Raw genomic sequence first — 20,642 nt, 5'->3', positions numbered from 1 at the left:
AAGTGTTCTACCTCTGAGTGACATCCCCTGTGATTTGTTTGTTTGTTTGTTTGTTTGTAACCCTAATGCAAGTCTAGGAGTATCCTGTACTGACTGGGAGAGGTCTTAGCCTTCAGGAGAGGGGGATGGAAGCCGGAAATAGTTTGCTAGTTTGTTCTTAATCTATATAGTGGTTACAAGGTGTACACTTCATTAAAAACTCATTGTGCTGTCCACTTAAAATTTGTTGACTTGTCTATGAATAAACTGAAAAAGATGAACTACGTAAAAAAAATTCAACCTACTCTGGGTCTCCTATTATTCCTACCACTTTTGGGACATGCCCATTTCCATCCTGGCATAATAATTATATCATTAGCTTGTTTGTTTGTAAATTGTATCTCCCACTAGCACATAAGCCCCATGAGGACAGGAACCTCTGTCTTGTCCTCTGCTGTAACTTCCAGAGTGCAGCACAGAGCCCGTGGCAGGACAGACACTGAAACAATTAGGGATTCATCAAATGGATAAAAAAGCTTAGATTTAATGATTAAAAAAAAAAAAAAAAAGCAGAGGAGGTCAGCCTGAGGCTAGAAGCTCCTGAGATTCCCAGCACCCAGCCTACAGTTGAGGGGTCTTGCTCTGTAGGCAGAAATCCAGAAGCTCGGTCCCTGCCCGGAGGTCCCTGTCTACACCTCGTTGGGGTCTTCCCTGTCGGCATAGATGAGAAAGCCCGTGAAGAGGCTGTCGGTCCAGTAGGGGTCATAGAACAGCCCGTTCTGCTCCGAGTAGAAAATCTGCAGCCAGACCTCGTCACCCTGCTTGAGAGCCAGGATGGTGGAGCCCGAGGCCACATCGTGGTTGCCGGTGTTGGCATCGAAGGTCCGGATTCGGTACTGGCCGTTGTGCACCAGGCCGATGGCCAGGTGCTTGTTGGCCAGCGTGATGTCGTAGGTGAAGTAGTAGATCCCTGGCACACCGCAGACGAACTTGCCGCTGGATGCGTTGTAGTGGCCGCCCTCGTTCATCAGAATCTTGTCAAATTTGATGGGCAGTCGCTCCCGCGGGTAGCTCTTGGTCACTGCCACTGAGAAGGCCGACTTGGCACGGCCACTGCCGCAGCTGCAGGGGCCTGGGAGTCCCGGCTCGCCCTTCTTGCCCTTGGGCCCCTTCTTGCCTGGAGTGCCGTGCTTTCCAGGGGTACCGCTGACCCCCTTGGGGCCACGAGGGCCAGCCCGTCCAATGGCCCCGGCTTTGCCCTTTGGCCCTTGCTTGCCCCGGTTACCTGTCCGGCCAGGTGGACCTGGAAGAAACAGCTGGTGTTATGAAAAGGGGGTCCTCATAGGCCTAGGCACAGGCTGTGGATCTTGCTCCCCTCCCTTCTTATAGCAGGAGCCCTGGAGGAGTGGAAAGAACAAGGTGGGATCACATAGAAATGGGGCAAATCTCATGGCCTATGGTGGGGGCACTTTCCTTCCGTTTTATCTGGAAAATGGGAATGGTGATAACTTTCAGAATCATTGTGGACAAAAAAGAACACATGATAATTTACACCCTCTGCTCTTCCTGCTATCTGAAGGACAGCCGGGTTTGTCTGCCAGATCAGTCCTTCCGTGGGCTGCTGTGGTAATCCCTGGCTCAGGAACAAGAGCCCCATATATCTGCCCCATACACCAAGTTTTATTGCAGCATTGTTTATAATAGCAAAACAAAACCAAAACCAACCAATCAAATGCCTTTCCAAAGGGAAATGATTAGAAAATTATGGTCCATCTGTAGAATTCTAATTCTAGGTGTTAAAATAAAGGGAGGCAGATTTACATGTTCTATAAGCTACACTAAGAGGAAACAGCAGATGGTGGAACCCTTTCCCTTCAAGATAAACCACAAAGCTAAACACTTCTGTCCCATCAAGGTGCCTAAGACAGTGGCTGGTAAACATACTAAGTACTGGTTGGCATTACCCTGCAGAACATGTCCCCAACAATGTCTCCTAGAGTACTTCTCGGTTCATAATACTCATATTTCATGGGACTGGGGCTGTAGCTCAGTGGTAAAGTGCTCGTCTAGCATGTGTGAGGCACTGGATTTGATCCACATAAAATAAAGATACTGTGTGTTCACCTACAAATAAATAAATATTTAAAAAATACTCATATTTCATAAAATATACATTTCTCTCAGTGCAACATTTCAGACCAATGATGACATAGAAAACAATAATTATATTTAGGATTCCCAGTATAACACAACATTTTAAACATAATAAATATAGAAAAAGATTTATATATGAATACAATTGTACATTTGGCAAAATAACAGAATTGAAGCTAGGTGTTTTGAAGTGCAGGTTGAATGTTAACTAAGGGTCCTGCTTTTGAAGACTGTTGGTGCCCACAACCATCCTTACATCACTGGACACAGCACTATTCTTTATTACAGCCACAGGGTTTGGATGACGAATGAAAATACTGTTAGGCATTTTACCTCCTGACAGGGTATTTACATATACGTATATAGGCATTTCACCTTTTAGAGAATTATCAAGAAATGTGTTTAAATTTTCATATTTTAAATATTTGGGAAATAGATTTCCAGATGGCATTTTCTCACTGAAAATCGAATTTTCTGGAACATATTCCTTATGTTAAGTGCTTAGCAATACCTGGCATTGTTATACACATAGGTAAATACCTAGAAAAATGCTGGAAGGATACACACGGGTAGCCAACCAACAGGGGTTCCCCGCAGAGGATGTGGGAGGATGAGAAGGGTCGAGATGAAGGAGGACCTGCGCCCTTTGTGTTGCTTGACTACATGACAAAGGGACGGTGTGTATGTTTTTATTTGTACAAGAAGAAAAAAGAAAAAGAAAAAGAATGGGGGTGGAGGTGTGGCTCCTTGGCGGAGCTACTGCTTAGTGTGAGACTCTGGGAGAAATGAGGAAGAGGAGGAAGAGAAAGAGGGCTAGGAGGAAGAATGGGGAAAAAATAACCTGATGAAGGTCACAAAACTCTTCCCTAAAACAATGAAAACAAAGAGAAGGTGGGAGAAGGGGCTGAGAAAACAGGGGGAGCAGAGGTTTGTTTTGGCTTGGAGCTTTTCCCCAGGAGGCACCTAAATAGGGAAGCTTACCCGGGAGTTCCACCATGGCCTCTGAGATGCGCTTCCTTCTTGACTACCTTTTTGTGAGACTCCAGGAAACGTTAACTTTACTTTGGAAGAACTTTCTGGAAACAGATTTGTGTATGTGGTGGGAGGGTGATTGGATATTATCCTGAACTGGCCCAAGGCGACCCAGTTTTATCTGGATTACGTGTTGGAACTCTCTACGCCTGTCTTCCACTGTGGAGACCCAAAGCATGGAAGAAAAGATAGCCTCTCTGATCAAGGGGAAAGTGTCCACATCAGACACTCTCTTCTGCAGGATCCATAGGCAAATCTCTGGGAAAGCTTTAATTGGCCCTGCTTGGAGTGCATGTCCAGACCCGAGGAGGTCACTCCTCAAGTCCAAGCCACTGTCAGTACTTCCAGAGTTTTTCTCCCGGGAAGGAAGTACTTTTGGAGGAGTCAGTTTGGTGTGGTAGGAAAGGCCTGGATCTGAAGGCTGCTCCCAGCTTATGGGAGCTCAGCAAGTTAATTAAGGGGGACTAACATTGACCATGTGCCTACTTGGAGACTGGGGATTTGTGTGTTATTCTACTTCATCTCCACTCCAACCTGATGAGGAAGGTGCTGCTGTTATCCCTGTTTTAGAGATGAGGAAACCAAGGTTTGGACAGAGGATAAGGCATTTGCCAAAACCGGTGTCTAGGTTTGTTTCCAAAGTTCAAGTTCCTGCAGCAATCACACAGTATTCTTCATTACTTTGGTTCTCAGTTTCCTAATGTGTAACATGGTATAATAAGAATATCTCCTTTATAGGATGGCTTTGATGGTCAGAGGACAAATCTATTCAAAAGTCCTTTGTCCATGTTTAAATGCCATGCCAACAAAAGTTATATAGGGTTGAGTGTGTAGCTTGATGGTAGAACAAGTGGTTAGCACATGCAAGACCCTGGGTTTAATTCCCAGCAACCCCCCCATAAGTTATTATAATTTCCCTACTGCTTACACTTGGGGATTCTGACACTAAACAGTGCTGGGGTTAAGGTTCAGAGCTGTAAAGAAAGCCAAAGCTGGAAAGGTCTGTAGAAAGCATCCAATCTGTCCTCTTCCTGGCAGCCCTGCCTTTAGGAATTCACCCTTCACTATCTTATGGGGTCTTAGTGAGGCTGTCAATCACAGTGACCAGTGGCCCTCACCACCCACTCACAAACACCCAGGGCTGGCACATGATCCAGTCCTGACAAATGGTGGTACCTCACCTCTATGATCAAAGGGATTGGACCAGGACACACAGGTGGCCAGGGAGGATCAGTCACTCTGGTGCTGTATGGATAAAGCCATGAGCATGTAGACTTGAGCCCACCAGTTGCCATTCCTGAACTTTAGCCTGTGGGACAATGAAACCAACCCACAGAGAGAAGCAGTGCCCTGACAAGGGTGTTGAAGTTCCTGGACCTAGCTGTTGCTGAAACTCAGCTCTTGGTCTTCCTGTACAGTATAATACATTTGGGACTATACTTTGGGTTTCTGTCTCTTGCAACCAACAGAGTTTTGCATAATATTTCAGGGAACTTACTCAAAGTCACTTAGCAATTTAAAGTGCAGTCGCTGAGGCAAGAACACAGGATTTGCTACCTCCTATTCCTTTCAGAACGCACTGCTCTGTTTTTATAAAGAGATAGTGATTTCGTTTACAGAGAAAGGGATTCACATCATAAGCAGCTACCTTAGCTCCCTCTGTGTCAATGCTGTCAACCCTGGGTGGGACAGTAGGGGCAGGTAATGGGCTTCTTACCTTCCTCTCCGCTGTCCCCCCGGTCCCCGTCCTGGCCGTCCTGACCGTCTTTGCCAGGAAAACCCATTCTTCCCACCATTCCTGAAGGCCCTGGGGCTCCTGGGGGGCCAGGTGGGCCCTGGGGGCCAGGCAGGCTGCAGACGAGTTGAGGGGAGCCCTTCTGGAAGTCCCTGCGTGCGAAGGCAGCAAGCAGTGGGTCAGCTGCACAGGGGAGGGCACAGGCCAAGAGCACCCAGGGGATCATGGTGGTCACCTGTGGGAGGCAAGAGAGCCGTGCAGGTGAGTGTGGCCGCAGAGCTGACCTATTGATCAGTCAGAAAGCCATCAGAGGAGGAAGAGGCAGTGGGGCAGACTCAGATGCATTCCTGTACCTTGCTCCATCCTGAATCACATACAAATAGCTGGACAATGTCATAATATCTGTTTTTAAAATTAATGCATTATAGTTATAAATAAAATTGGGTTCATTCTGACATAATTATACGAGCACGGGTTTGTCACCATGTCTTAAGGACACATTTGGATGGGCTGTCATGTACCAGAAGATGCTTTGGAGGGGTCCTGGGGCAAGATGTTCATACTGACACTCACCCACCCAGCTGGTTGAAATGCAGAAAGAATTTACTGCCCAGGACTGATGGCTGTGAGGAGCTGTGGAAGAGAGGAATGATCTATGGTTTCATTCAAGTATGTGACCTGAATTGACAATTACAAGGGCGGAAATACTTTGAATTGTAGGTGACTTGCAACTAGGCTGCTTCCATGGGGATGTTGCAGGTGTGGAGAAGCAAGGACCCGGTGACTGGGGAAGGTGAACCACCACCAGAGCCAGACTGGCAGGCCACAGTGACAGCTCCTTTCCCAAGTCAAGTGCCTCCTGCACCCCAGACATATGCCAAGAGACTCTTTCTTCATAGTACAGCCTCCTTGTGGAATATACACAGGTGGAGAAATGGAGACTCAGAGTGGACAGATGGCTGTAGATCATGCAGTTAGCAGGTGGCAGGGCTGGAGTTTGACTTAGTCCATCTTAGATCCAGAACTTATGCCTTTCTGGTCCATGCTAGAGTGTGTCCTTAAGGCTAGGGGCAGCAATGGCACAGCCCACTGGAAATCAAGATGTTATGCATTCACAGATTCTCTACTCCTCATGCTCAGTGGGCCGATGCAGAAACTGAGGCCCAGAGCAGAAATAAAGGAGTTGGCTGAGACCTTTCAACAAATTGTCCCTGTTGCTTTGCAATCTGCAGCCCATCTTCCTAGAAGGAAACCAGTCAAGAGAGCAAGCATTTTGGGTATCCCGCTATGGGGATGAGCTCCAAAGGTAACTTGCTTTGTGACCTTAGGCTCTCCCTTTTCTATCTCTAAACTCAGTTTCCCCACTTGAACAGTAAGGGCACTAGACTAGAAAAAACAATGGTTCCCAAACTTCCGTGTGCATCAGATTCACCTGGAGGGTCCTGTACAAACATAGGTGGTTGAGTCCCACCCCCAGAGTTTCATAATCAATAGTTCTGGAGTGGGGATGGATAATTTTCATTCCTAGCAAGTTTCTAAGTGATGCTGCTAATAGGGGTCCCTGGATACCACTGTGAGAACCACTAGACTGCATGGTCTTGATGCTGAGCCATTCAGTCTCCAGTCTTTCTTCTCTTCCTGGGTATGAAGCATTGCTGGCTTCACGGTTCCCACACAGCCTTTGGCTACTTATTCAGAGTCCTTAGGGGGCTCATGCCACCATGGGGCTGGTCGTAGAGTAGGGACATTGCTCAATCTCCCTTTGCTTCTGACCCTGATTTGGCCTTGGCTCTGGGAACTAAACAGGCTGACCTCACCTTTCCTCCTGCCCCACTTCAGCACCTTTAACCCTGGAAATAGATGAAGAGACAGAATGCCAGGCTGTGCTGAAAGGGCCTGTAGAGAGTATCCAATCTGATCCCTGTCTGCCGGGCGTCCCTTCCTGGGGGAGCCACCCTGCCTGACTTTATGGGGCCCCAGTGAGGCTGTCAATCATATAACCAGCTGTCCTCACCACCCACTCACAATTCCCAGGGAAAGGTGGGGAGACCTCTCCTCTGCCCTGCCCTGCACTTGGGGGTCCACGTCACTTCCAGTCCTGATGCTCACCAGTGGTGTGACTTTGGGGAAGCCCCTTCCTTTCTGGACCTTAGAGAGCTTCTCTAAGTGCCATAGAGGAGCCACTGACCAGGTAGAGGACTTAGCCAGTGCCAGGTACTGCTTTCAATACAATCACATATGGCAACGAAGGCATTTTCTTTCCAACTTCTTCAATCCTGATTAAGGCAAGGGGGTAGGGGGGACGTCTCAGGTTGACAAAGCATGTCTTAAATGTCTTGATACCCCTTTTCTAATGTCCCTATCTATCAACTAGCGTGGTCCTTTGTAGCAGTACAGACCCATTCCTTCCTCCATTCCCAACCATTTATTCAACAGGTCTTTATTTAGTGCCCATCAAGTGCCAGGCACTATTTTTTGAGAATACAGCCATGAAGCCTAAAGTCAAGAGTCTCCCCTGGAGTTTACATTTTAGTGGGAAGAAAGACAGTAAATAAAAATAAGTAGAATATTTAGTATGTAAAGGGGCAGGGGGCAGGGAAGGAGGGAGGGGATTGAAACCTTGAATGGGGAGTTTGTGTTTTGTTTTGTTCTTTATTAGAGCAAATAACAATTCATAAATGGGTGGCACTCAGAACTAAGAACTTCACCCAGCAAAATTCTTGGTTCTGAGTGCTACCCTATTTATGAATCACCCAGTAATGTGGGGCAGGCAATATTTATAGACAGAACAAAGGAAGTGAGGAGCAAAAACGCCTTGGAGCTTGCCCAGTTTGGGCATGGGGAGATGAGCCATTGGCCTCATATGGCTATAGTCTGACCAGTTGGCAGCATGTGATTGTCTGAGACTCAGTTATTTGACATTTTTGTGTTGCAGTGCTTACATATTAAGTTAGGTGGCAGTTTGCTACCTAGGGATTCAAAGTATGGAGGCAGCTTTAGGCCAAATTTAATTTAATACTGAAATGTTTCATTTAAAAGGGAGGAAAAGTGAAAACAGAAAAATCTGAGAATTAGGAACTTCACACAGCAGAAATGTGGGACTTCACCATCATATTGAGAAAAAGGAAGAACGTTGGGAATGTCAGATGGCACGTTAGCTATAGAAAACACTATTGAGGTCCCTCAGAAATGTAAAAATAGAACTATCATTTGAGCCAGCATTCCTGATTCTGGGTGCATATCCAAAAGAACCAAAATCAGGGTCTTGGAGAGACACCCACATTCTCTGTTCACTGCAGTGTATTCACAATAGCCAAGATAGGGAAACAATGCAAGTGTCCCTTATCCACTAACAGATGATGAATGAGGAAAATCTGATAAATATATAGAGTGGAATATTATTCAACCTGAAAATCTTGCCTTTTTCAATAATATAGATGAGCCTAGAGGACATTTGCTAAGTGAAGTAAGCCGGTCACAGAAGGAAAAACACCACACAGTCCTACATCAATGAAGTATCTATAGGTTGAGCTCAAGGAAGCAGGGAAAGGACTCTGGGGGTCAGGGAGGGCCTCCCTGTGAAGGTGACTTGTGAGGGAAGACCTTGGTGTTTGTAGGAATCCTGCAAGGAGGGGATGCTCACCCCTGTGGGGGTGGCCACCCACCAGGAGCTGCCCAGCCTGCCACAGAGCCTCCTTTTGTGTTGTGACCTGCTGTGGAGCAGAAGGTACAGAAGTGGATCTTAGATGGAAAGGTCACATCACACACAGTGTGTACCCATTCTTAAAGAATTTAGGGTAGGCCACCCCAGACAGGAGCATGGGGACCCCAGCTTGGACAGGGGCATGAAGCCAGGGACAGGCCCCTACGGGGGGCAAGGAAGGGCTTTGGCACTGTGTAAAGAATGAGACAGAGGGACACATTAGTTTGGGGTGTCTAGTTCTCTGGAGAGGTGGTAAAAGAAGGACTTAGTGGGTGAATGTGGGAGGGCGTTGAAATCGAATGACCCATCTGGGCACCACACACATAAGATGCTTCATGCCAAATTGAGGTATGTGTCTTGGGGCAGAATTCACAAAGGAACAATTTGAGAACCCATTCCATGTCTCTTGACACACTTGTTGATGAAGAGTTTTAAAATGTGACCCATGTCGGGTTGGGGTTGCTCAGTGGTAGAGCGCTTGCCTAGCATGTGTGAGACAGTGGGTTCGAGTCTCAGCCCCATATGTAAATAAAAATAAAGGTACATTGACAACTAAAAAAATATTAAAAGAAAATGTGATCCATGTCATTGTGAGTGAAGAGGGGGACAGGACCTGAGTCTGAGGTGGGAGGATACAAGGCAGCACGCCTGCAGCCTGCTCTCTGGGGAGGGGACTGACCACCTTTGGCCTTCCCCTGGTAGAGGAAGGGGACAAGACATTCTGCAGTAGGAGCTGGCCTGGCCCGGTGGCTGGAGTGAGGAAGGAAGCAGGTGGGAGAGATCTTCAAGGCAGATGAGAATCCTGCAAACAGCTGAATGGGCAGGAAAGAGACAGCTAGATGAGAGAGCCGGGAAGGAGAGAGGGGAACCATCTGTCACAGTTCAGGGTCCCCTCTCTCTCCTGACCTCCACGCCCAGCCACACAGGCCCCATGACAGGGAGGTGGGTTAGCTCTCTCCAGTGCAGGTCTGCTTTGCACTGACCTCTTTGGACAAAAAAGAAATGCCTTTCAGTGACAGCCACTGGACAGGCCCCAGTGCCTGGGTGGAGGAGGGGGTTCTGGAACAGGAGGAGTTTTCTCAGAGCTGGAGCCGGAGGTTCCTGCAGCCCTGGAGTCCCAGCATCTGAGCCAGGAACTGTTTTGGAAATAAAGGCGGGAGACTAGATTTGGTTCCAAACCTGGAGGGAGGGAGAAGAGAGTCTCTGCCTCCAGGGCACCTCCAAGAAAAACAAGACTCCAAATAGCTCTACTCCCAGCCTGTGCCCCACCCTGCCCCCACACTCTACACCCTGGCAGAGAGAAAGCCCAGGGGCAGGATTTTTAGGGAGGAGCCAGAACCCGAGGAATCCAGACAGGTTAACTCTTCCAGGGCCTTTTACATAGATGGAGAATCATGAACTTGGAGAGAATCCCTACGGACCATCATATCCCATCCTTTGTTACTGGTGGGAAAACTGAGGCAGAGACAGACTGACTTCATGATGCACCTATGATACTCCAAGTATTGGTTACCTGCACTGTTTCATTCAAAGTGTACAACAGACTCCACGAAGGCCGTAGACTTAATGCCCCATTTTTCAAGTGGAGAAACAGGCTCTGAGAAATGAAATGACTTCCTAAAGGTCACATAATCGGGGAGCAGTGGGCACACCTGAACCCGGAGCCGAGTGGCTCTGAAGACTGTTCACTCCACTCCACCTGCTCCCTCCCCTCACTACTTTTTTCCCCCAGTTTTACAGAAGAGGAAACTGAGACTCGGAGAAACTAATCTGCTCATGTTTACACAACTTGTTGGCGGCAGAAGTTATATTTGAACTTGGATTTGGCTGCCTCTAGGACCCAAATGCTTTCCATTATGTCAGCATTTCTTAGATTTTTTTCCTCCCAAATATCCCAAATTATAGAAAAGACCTTGGAGCAAGTGCCAAAGCCACACATGGCAGTAGAGACATTTCTTTGATATGTTGTGTTTTATTTCATAATTTTCCATGCACGCACACTGCGTGACTTTGAAGATGTAAAAGCAATGCTTTTTTGTTCTCGGAATACTTTAGTAAATCGATGCTTGAGGAAAACCTCCTGTCCTTTGAGACGCCCTCCTTCTAAGGACAGGAGCCTTCTGGTCATTTGGATCACTGAGCAGAGCCCACCAGCAGCCCCCTCGGTCCATCCATCCCTTGCTTGGACCCTGCAGCAACTGCTAGCTGCAAACTGCAGACACAGGGACCCTGTCAAGGCCCTGAACGACCTGGTCCCTGCTCTGCTTAGCCTCAGCTGCTCCCTCTCCAGCTCTGCTCCCTGCCAGCTGCCCCAGGCTCCTTCAGGTCAAGCTCCATTCCCTCATGGTCTCCTCTGGGGTAACCTGGCTGCTCCACCCTCTGACTTGCTGGCTATTTATTCTTTTTATTTCAGCTTAAATGTCCCTCCCTCCAGGCTTTCCTGATGCCACTCTTGGGTCACTTTCCTTTGGATCCCAGCTCTTCTTTTTCTTTTTATTTTTTTTATTATTGGTTGTTCAAAACATACAACTTGCTGGTATTTACTTTTATTTGGTTACTTCTCCTGTGTGTCTTATGGTAAAAATGTACCCCCCGCCAGAATGGGGCCCCCAGTTGGGTACCTGGCTTCAAACTTCTTTGTACACAATGAATATCTAAGAAATATTTGCTTAACCAAAAAATGTTTGAGATTCAGACTCTGCCATCAAGAAAGTCCAGAGCAAAGAGAAATCGAGGCAGTGGCCTAAATCCCATAGGCCTTCAAATACCTTCAAATTCAAAGAGCTTCTCTTTCTTCCCTCAGTTTTTCCAACCAGCCTAGATCTGATCCCTCTTTCTTTGGACCTCCTAGCTATAGTCTGGGTCTTTCTCTGTCCCTGGGGCTGGGCTTACATAAGACCCCACGGATAGCAAACGCTCCATAAATAGTTGCTCAGTTGATGAAAAGCAAGCATTAGTCCTTCCTTATCCTTTTAATGGTTTATGTATTTAATTACTTTTTTTGTGTGTGTGTGATGCTGGGAATCAAACCCAGGGCCTTGCACGTGCCAGGCAATCATTCTACCAATGAGCTATGTCCCCAGCCCAGCCCTTCCTTATCTTACAAAAACAAAAACCAAAATTAAAAAAAAACTATCTAAATTGTGCTTTCTGGGCGTGGAAAGGTGTGAGATGGACAGGGGAGCCTCAGCTATAGTCTTCCTATTGAAGGAGGGAAAAGATTTGTTGTTGAAATCCCAGACATGGAATCAGGAGGTGCTAAAATGTCTGGTTTTAATTTGCCCAGTCCCTGGCTTCTCAACTCTTGGTAGAGTAGCTGATGATTCCTAAGTACACATATTTTGGAGGAGCCAGGGTGTTGTAGCCTGAAGTCCACTGTGGGACACAGCCTTCTCCTTGCCCCGTCCCACACTCACAGGACACAGCCCCCTGGCTCATTCCTTGGGGCCTTTGGCCCAGACAGTAATGAGAGAAGGGGCAGAAGTGGAGACACTGGGCTCTCACTGATTCTTCTGGAATGTGGTCAGTACAAACTCCAGGAGCCCCTGTCTGGGCCTCGAGTGAGGCTGCTAGGCCTGGATGCCGAATAGTCTCCCCTTGAAGATTATAAATCCTGCTCAATTGTTGTTTATGTTTACAGCAGCTTTTAACTCGGTGGTTAAGAGCCGTGAGAAACACAACCACTTGGTTTCCTCAGCTGTCCAGTGGAAGTAATGGCGCACTTAAGACCCCCGGACTTGGAGTGAGGAAGGAGGTGATGCACTCAAAGCTTCTAGCCTGTGTCTGACACCGAATGCTCAGCAGTTCAACAACACTCTGCCTAAAATGCTCCCAATCCTAACCTCCTCCGCAGGAGGCCTTGGAGCTGCCTGGTTCACCCTTCAAGTTCTCAGAGAGGTCTGACCGGTGGCATGGTCCAAAGTGTCCTGCGCACCTGGCCCTGATCTCAGACCATGCTGTTCTTCCGTTCAGAGCACTTGGCCCAATTTGTGATGATGTATTTGCTTGTTCCTTAACTGTCTGTCTCTTCCCAGGGAAGTGGGAGCCCTATCCCTTGCTGTCTCGTACCCCCAGAGCCTAGCACAATGCCACATACAGGGCATGCTCAGCCAGTTCCTCAACATCCTCAATTCAATGGTGGTTCTTATAATTAATGAAATATCCACAGGATCACAGGATCTGGATGCCAAAGCTACATGTGGCTACCGGTGAGATGACTGGTCTTGGATTCAGAGGACCCTGACTGCCAGGCCTAGTTTGGTAACTGAGAGGTCACAAGACTGTGAAAAAAGACATTTCATCTTATCTGGACCTCCATGGGGATAATAACACTTCCCTGTTTGCCTGGCTTCGGAACTATTCTGATAAGAAATGTGAAAACAAATCCTCAAACAAAATTTGAGCCTGATTTAAGACTGGAATTGCCACCAACTGCAGCAGAACTAAGGAATCGCAGTCCTGACCTCCCCTAGAGGGTATCATGGGGCTGCTTCATCCTGGGTGGAGGGGACACCTGAATCTGACCCAGCAGGATAACTCTGTCTGGAAGGATGAGGTGGGTGGCTGGAATAGGATGAAGCTTGCTTGCAGATGAAACTTGCTGAAAATCCACTTTGATGGGAGTGAGAATTCTATAATGGAAAACACCCCTACCCTCCCTGAATTCCAGGAAGCAAATTGGAAGCAGCCCTCTCCAGTTTCTCTGGAAAGCTAAGAAAATCAAGTACCAGAAGAGAGGGGTTGGCTGCAGCTTCACATACAGTGCCCTCAAAATGTCCCCTTTCCTGGAATCTCAAGACTGGGGAAACACCCTGTTAACCGGAGTATAAATACAGAGGATTAAAAGTCATGGGACTCACTTGACTGGAGGCCCCAGAATAATACATTTGATCTTCTTTCTCCCCACCATTTCTGGCTCAGCCAAGAAAAAGAAGTCCAAGGACAAATTATGATCTAACAAGAGGTCTCAGAAGCCAGGATCTTGCAGATTTGTCTCAGAAAGCATTCCTGAGAGCACACGGGAAGTCAGTCTTGGGATGGAAACTGACCACATCTTTGATACATACACCCCAAGTCCTTCCAAATCGACAAACGTGGTGCATAACGTGGCACAGTGGAATCCACCCTCTGGGACCCATTTCAGGTCTAGGCCTCAGCTGCCTCCCTTGAACAACAGGGTAAGAGCCAGGCTCTGGGTGGCTGGAGCCAGAGCCGCTGGGCTTGGGACCTGACCACAGCTGCTGCGTGCCACGTGGAGAGGAGTGTGGTAGCGAGGGCGAAGAATGGTATGCAGGGTGTGAGGGGGGGGGATGAGGCCTGGGGGTGCTGGACACCTACACTCAGATCTCCTGAGGGCCAGCTCCCACTGGGTGGCACAAGGCGGTGGGGAATGTGTTCGAGCAACACTGACAGGAAAATGAAGCATGCCACATGTGTCATTTTAAATGGTCTCACTGCCACATTACAAATGTAAAAAGCAGGTGAAATTAATTTCAACGTTATTTCCTCAGTATATTCCAAAGTTCATCATTTTAATGTGTAATCATTATAAAAATTACTAATGCCTCCTTTACATCCTTTAATCAGACCGTCTGGGAAGCCCAGTGCTACTTTTTACACTTGCACATCTCTCAGTTCAAATGGGCCACATTCCCAGTGCTCCCAGCCACACTGTGGCAACTGGATTAGCTCTAGAGGAGCTGTTGGAGATCCAGTTCCACAAACTAGCTGTAGGACCTTCCCATGGTTTTAATGTGTCCCCCCAAAGTTCATGTGTTGAAAACTTAAGCCTCAAATTCACATGTTAGTAGTATTTGGAGGTGAGGCCCTTGGATGTAATTAGGATTAGAGGAGGTCATGAGGATGGGGCCCCATGATGGCATTAGTGACTTTTTAAGAAGATGAGTGACCCAAACTAGCATGCTTGTTCTGTCTTGTCATGTGATGTCCTCCCTATATGATAATGCAACAAGAAGGCTCTTAGCAGAGGCTGGTATATGTTCTTGGACTTCCCAGGCCCCCTCCCCACCCCGCAATTTGGAGATAAATAAACCTCTATTCTTTATAAATTTCCTAGCCTCAGATGTTTTGTTACAGTAACAAAATGGACGAAGACCTTTAAAATGTTACATATCTTCTTTCCCTCATTCTCCTACTCTCTAAAATAGGGGGATAGGGATAATAATTGTACCTACCTTTGAAGGTTGTTATGAGGATTCCACATTCCTATAATAAGGTCTGGCTTTGTGGTCAGAGGTATAAAGTCATTAGTTACTATTATTTTACCACTATCAAACAAGACAGTGGATCAACATCAAAAGTAAAACATGATACAAAATTTTAAAACCTTGTCTAAAATCATAATTGTCAACAACTGTAGTTGACAATAATAGAAAGCAATCCTGATCTCCCACCATGAGTTCTGTGGCACTTTGGGTGGGGGCTTCTGTATATTCCAATAAATTCCTATTTTCACTTGAGTTCATTTGAGTTGTGCTTCTGCCAGTTGCTACTGAAAGAGAGCCCTAGGGGGGCTTGACCTTCACTCCTGCCCTGCTGCTGCTGTTCTGAGCGAGGATGGGGGTGTCACGTTGGCCCTGTACCTCTGGCCATCTGGCGTTTTCATGCTCCATGATACAAAGATAAGCGAATCAATGGAGCAGGGCTTATCTCATCAAGAGACTGGGCCAAGCCAATGTCGCATGCCGTGTGTCTGTTTGGCCCTGGCCATTGCTTGTCGTTATTGCTCTTGGTGCAGACCTTGGGGATCTGAAGGAGAAACAGTGGGTGCTGCTCCATTAGGGCACACTATGAGCCTATGACGCTGTGGTTACTTAGCATCCAGCCTGGTCTGCTTGTGCACTCAGCGACCAGGACAGAAAATCTGCCTTGCTCCTCCTCTTTCTTTGTAACAGGTTCTATTAAAGCATCCAGGACCAAGCAGGAAGCAGGGCAAGAAAATATGGGGGCTAGATGAACCCTCAGAATGGTACCAAAAGGGCCACAGTGGAAGAACCAGGAACTGAGGGAGAAGAGCAAATTCTGAACTTTGAGGGGTGGGGAAGGAAAGGCTGTCTCCTCGATATCTCTGGGCTGTTGTGAGGGCTTGCCTGCTCACTTGGGGTCAGGCCCCCATGGCAGTCAGGATAACCTGAAAGGTCTGATGCAGGGCTAGCCTCAGAGATCACAGAGCTAGGCTGGTGGTGAAGAGTCATTTTCTAGAAATGTTTGACCATAGGCAAGTTATTTAACCTCTCTGAGACTCAGTTTCCTTATCTGTAAATGGGAACAATGATATCATCTTATTTGAAATTATGTAAAAATATTTACTGTTTCACTTTATGTGTGAAATCTGACATAACTCTGCGGTTATTCTGGGCTATACTGAGTTTTATTGGTTATACAATCCATATAGTGTGGACTGTAAATTACAAGTTGTGTTTATTCTCTAGCTACATGATTGAACTATTGCTGAGTCTGGCTTTGAACTCATAATTCTCCTGCCTCAGCCTCCTGAGATGCTGGGATTACAGGCCTGTGCCACCTGGTGATGATAGCACTATTCAGCAAATGCTTAAGTAGACATTCCTGCCACCCTTCTGCAGGTGAGTTTTAAATTACTCCAGTTTGGAATTGTTTGAAGTCTTCAGGACTGTCTCCTCTAAGTGATTTGATTGCTTGCCCCTTGTAGAGTAATTATGAACATTAAACAAGACTATGCAGTAACCAGCCCACAGCAAGCACTCAGTGACAGTGTGCTTCTGAAAAAAATAATCATTTTTGAGAACAAAGAGATAGATGTTCTGTCAGAGAAGGCTGCTACACACCTGTGGATGAACAAGCAGACCTGGGTTTGCTGTCTCCTCACCTGTATTGTGGTAGTAATTGAGTTGTGTTGAGTTGAGCAGTTGTGAGCTTTTGTGTAAACAGCAGGCAAGATGCTATTTTTCTAGCATAGCATGAATGCAGAGGTGCAGGATTCTACAGGTGTGACCTACTTTAAGCAAGATTGTAAAAATTCAGATTTAGCCAGTCACTGTGGTGCATGCCTGTAATCCCAGCAACCTGGAAACCCAAGGCAGGAGGATTGCAGGTTTGAAGCCAGCCTCAGCCATTTAGCAAGACCCTGTCTTGAAATTAAAAAATAAAAAGGGCTGGAGATGTAGGTCAGGGATGAAGCACTCCTGGGTTTCAATCCCCAGTACCCCCTCCCCCCAAAAAAGAATGTAGCCATTCAATCATCAATTTTTTTTTTTTAAATATTGTAATGTGTAAGAACTGGCTGAGTGGGGTTAAAAATCTGGGCTGGGAATGTAGCTCAGGGTAGAACCTAGTGTGCACCAGGGTAGAGCCTGGGTTGCATCTCCAGCACTGAAAAACAAACCCAAAGGTGACAGAACATGATCCTGCCACTGAGGAAATCACACCTAGGCAGAGGCGATCATCTGGCCACAGACCACACTGTGCGTTTGTTTGTTTTAATTTGAAATTGTTGCAGTTTAAAACTTGAGAGTTTTTTTTATTATTAAAATTAAAATTTCCAGCTTTTCCTGGGATCCTGGAGCAGCTGGCAGCACTGAGCCTGCACTCTGGCAGGTCACCACTTGGCTGTCCCTTGAGACAAGATGTGGAGGGCTGAACTGTATGCCTCAAAATTCACATGTTGATGTCCTCACCAGCAGAATCTCAGAACAGGACTGTATTTGGAGATGGGACCTTTAAAAGGTCAACTAAGGTCAAATGAATTATATAGGTGGGTCCTGATTCCATATGACTTGTGTCCTTATGATAAGATATTAGGGGCTGGGGTTGTGACTCAGTGGTAGAGTGCCTCCCTAGCATGTGTGAGGCACGGGTTTGATTCTCAGCACCACATATAAATAAAGGTCCATTGACAACTAAAAAAAATATTTTAAAAAATATTCAGGTGTGGATACACACAGAGGGACAATCAATATGAAAACATAGTAGAGAAACTATGGCCACCTGCAAGCCAAGGAGAGAGGCCTCAGATCTGTTTAACACCTTGATCATGGACTTCCAGCTTCCAGACATAAGAGAAATGTCTATTATTTCAGCCCACCCCACACTGGCCACTGCCTCAGTCTGTGGTTTCCCGGCATAGCAGCCCAAGCTGATGAAGATACTGGGCCTGGTGTGGGTCCAAGGACTCATCTCCAGCAACTATGCATCTGTAATGCAGAGATTCTGGGTAGCTGCCACCTGTCTTTTCTTTTTATTATTATAGCTTATTTAAACAAACTGTATAATAACCCCTGATCTAGAGGAAAAGAGTGGTGATTCTCTAGATATGTGTGTCCTTAGTTTGAAGCTTTGATGTTCATAGCTCCTTTAATTCTCCCCATAGTTTTAAGGGGCTGATGTTGTCATCCCCACTTAGCAGAGGAGAAAATAGCTCAGAAGAACTAAAAACCATTTTTCCCAAGTCAAACATACCCAGAACCCAGCCAGGCCCACTGTGTCAGGGCCCAGAGCTCATGTCCCGCCCCACTGGCTCCTCTGCTAACAGGAGAGTTACTGACGGGGTGTGATGTGTGTGTGCATGTGAACATGTGTTAGAGAAGTAAACCATTTATAGAAGCAAACAAATCCAGGGAAGATTATTAGCTTGAAATAATACTCAGCACAGAATTTCTTTAAGAAGTAAACCTAGAGTAGGGCTTACTTAACAGATATCAGACTTATGCAGGAGTTTATTTCACAGAGGCAAAGTGTAGCTGGCAGCCCTCTGACCTGGAGGAAGGAGTGCAGAAGTCTCCTGTTACCCACAATGAACACTGGCAATGGGAAGCATCGGTGGGAGATTGTGGGAAAGAATGTCCCATGGGTGGCGTCAGGATGAAAGAAGGGAGGGAAGAATGGAGGGATTGGTAGAGAGAAAAGGGGGTTCCTGAAGAACCAGCTGGATGCTCGATGGAGACAGAGTAGCTTCAGATAGCTCCAGACTCATGAAAAGGGACTCTCCATCCACCCACACAACCTCACACTGAGAAACCTCTGTTAGAACAAAGAAGTGAGATGAGCAAGTTGTAGCACTGGATGTAAAGGATGCTTTGTACATATTTAGGGGATTTCTGAAAACACACTGAACTTTGTTAAAGGCGTTACTGCTCAGAATTGGGAAGGACTATGAGGGCTTTTACTTTTCACTTTACACCTTTATGAACTGTCTGAATTTCGCATGAGGAGCATCATCACTTTTGTAATTTTTAAAACATGAGGTAGGCCTAAGGATTAAGGATTGGGAGACAGGTAGGGGTGATGTCCCTGCTAGGAGAGGGGGAGAAGGCAGACCTTTGGCTGTGGAGCAGTGAGGTGTTAGGAGGAGGGCAGTGGTGACGTTCTGAAAGGTGCTGAGTGTCTGAGGAGTGGGTAGTCAAAAGCAGAGTAATGGATATGATCACCAGGTAACAGAATAATCCAGGCAGAAAGGCGGGCAGAAATAGGGATGTGAGAGATTTTTTAAAACAATGCTAACTGGGCATCAGCCTTGACTTGATCTATATAGGATATTATCATTACTATTGCTGCTGGTTTGGTTTGGCAGAAACACAGAGTCTCTGAGAGATGGCCAGTCTAAGGAAGGAAACTTTGAAGGGCTCCAAGAACAGCTGTGTGGCCAAAGAGCCCAGGAGGCGCTGGGTATAGTCAGTGACAGCACTTACCTAGCCTGCCTGAGGCCTGGGGAAACCCCCTCTCCCCTACAGGATCAGAAGAGGATCACTGAGTTTGGAAGAAGGACTTAGGTGTTAGAGAAGAGACTGGGCTGGAAGTCCACTAGGGGCTATTGCCATAGTTCAAGCTGAGAGATAAGGTCCTGGATTGGGACAGTGGCAATGGGGATGGAGGATTAGGAAGAAAATAGATTAAGACAAACTTGGAGACAAGTAGTTTGGGGATGGAGGGAAAGAAGGGGAGAGTTGTAAAGAGCTGGGTTCAAACCTCTGGCTGCTCTTTATTACCTTTTGAAGTTGGTTTGCCCATTTGTATAAAGTATTTAACCAAAAAAGTTTTATATAGCATAAATGAGATGATGTACTCAATAAACGTTAATTGGTCATAGTTGTTAGCTCAGGAATTGGACTCAGACTTAAAGGGGTTCAAAGCATTAATGTCTCTGCACCCAACTCTTTTGTAGATGGGGATAACTTGTTACCATGGAAATGAAAGCGCCCCAGTAAAGGGCTGATAGGGCTTGGCACAAAGTAGCACTTAGTAAATGGCAAAGCTATTACTTATTATCATAACAGCTAAACCAACCGGCACAGAGGTTGGCACAAACTAAGTACTTAAGAAATTTTTTAATTCATAAATTCAAGGTTGAGAACCAGAAACGAGGAGCTTCCTAGCTCAAAAAGCGGGTGCCCTCGCCGCCCTCTCCGCCTCGCAGGACCGCAAATGCACGCGTCCTCTCGTCCCCACGCGCCCGCCCGCAGGCACTTTCCGCTCCTACCCCGCGCGGTGCAGGACACTCACCCTCTCTGCCCCCGGCCACGTCCAGGGGCGTCCGACGGAGGAAGCTCTCTGCGGCGCTGGGCGTCCCGCCTCCCGCGGCGGCAGCCGCGCCCACGCGGGCCCCCGAGCATAGTTTTCCCATCCCGTCATGGGCGGGAGCGCCTTCCTCCCGGTCACGTGGGCTGGCGCGCAGTCGGGCGCTCTCTTTTTCCACAAGGGTTTGGGTAAAACTTCCAGAGTTGGTGACACCTTGGGTGCGTCGCTGCATCTCTCTGTACGTAGAACTTGCCACTGTATTTGAAGGGTTAGTACTCGAGGGTGATTGTTTTCCGTGAGTTTGCAAAGGTGTGAGTACAGCGTAGGTGCGTGTGTCCCAGTAGACAGCTGCCGGGTGTGTGCTGATATTTATCTCATTGTGTATCTGAGAGTGTGTGGGAGCGTGACCGATTATAGCAAGAGGACGTTTCCCTGTGTACTGAAAATGCATGCACTTTAGAGTAATTATGAAGCATATGTATGTGTTTAGCAGTGTGTGTGCATAAGGACCCTGTGTACACATCGGCA

General features: G+C 47.0%; 1 protein-coding gene across 1 annotated transcript; it reads right to left on the bottom strand.

Annotated features, from left to right (window-relative positions):
* Nucleotides 1–537: 537 nt before the first annotated feature.
* C1qtnf2 (C1q and TNF related 2) lies at nucleotides 538–20,297 on the bottom strand. The gene is made up of 3 exons (XM_071611817.1): nucleotides 20,100–20,297; nucleotides 4,883–5,135; nucleotides 538–1,282 (listed from the first exon to the last, which is right to left on the bottom strand). The coding sequence occupies exons 1-3, from the start codon at nucleotides 20,226–20,228 to the stop codon at nucleotides 669–671; spliced, it is 996 nt and encodes a 331-aa protein (XP_071467918.1). The 5' UTR covers nucleotides 20,229–20,297; the 3' UTR covers nucleotides 538–668.
* Nucleotides 20,298–20,642: the final 345 nt, after the last annotated feature.

The sequence above is a fragment of the Marmota flaviventris genome, chromosome 5 (genome assembly GCF_047511675.1).
Source record: "Marmota flaviventris isolate mMarFla1 chromosome 5, mMarFla1.hap1, whole genome shotgun sequence".
Classification (NCBI taxonomy): Eukaryota; Metazoa; Chordata; class Mammalia; order Rodentia; family Sciuridae; genus Marmota; species Marmota flaviventris.
This window is presented reverse-complemented; position numbering and strand designations above follow the sequence as displayed.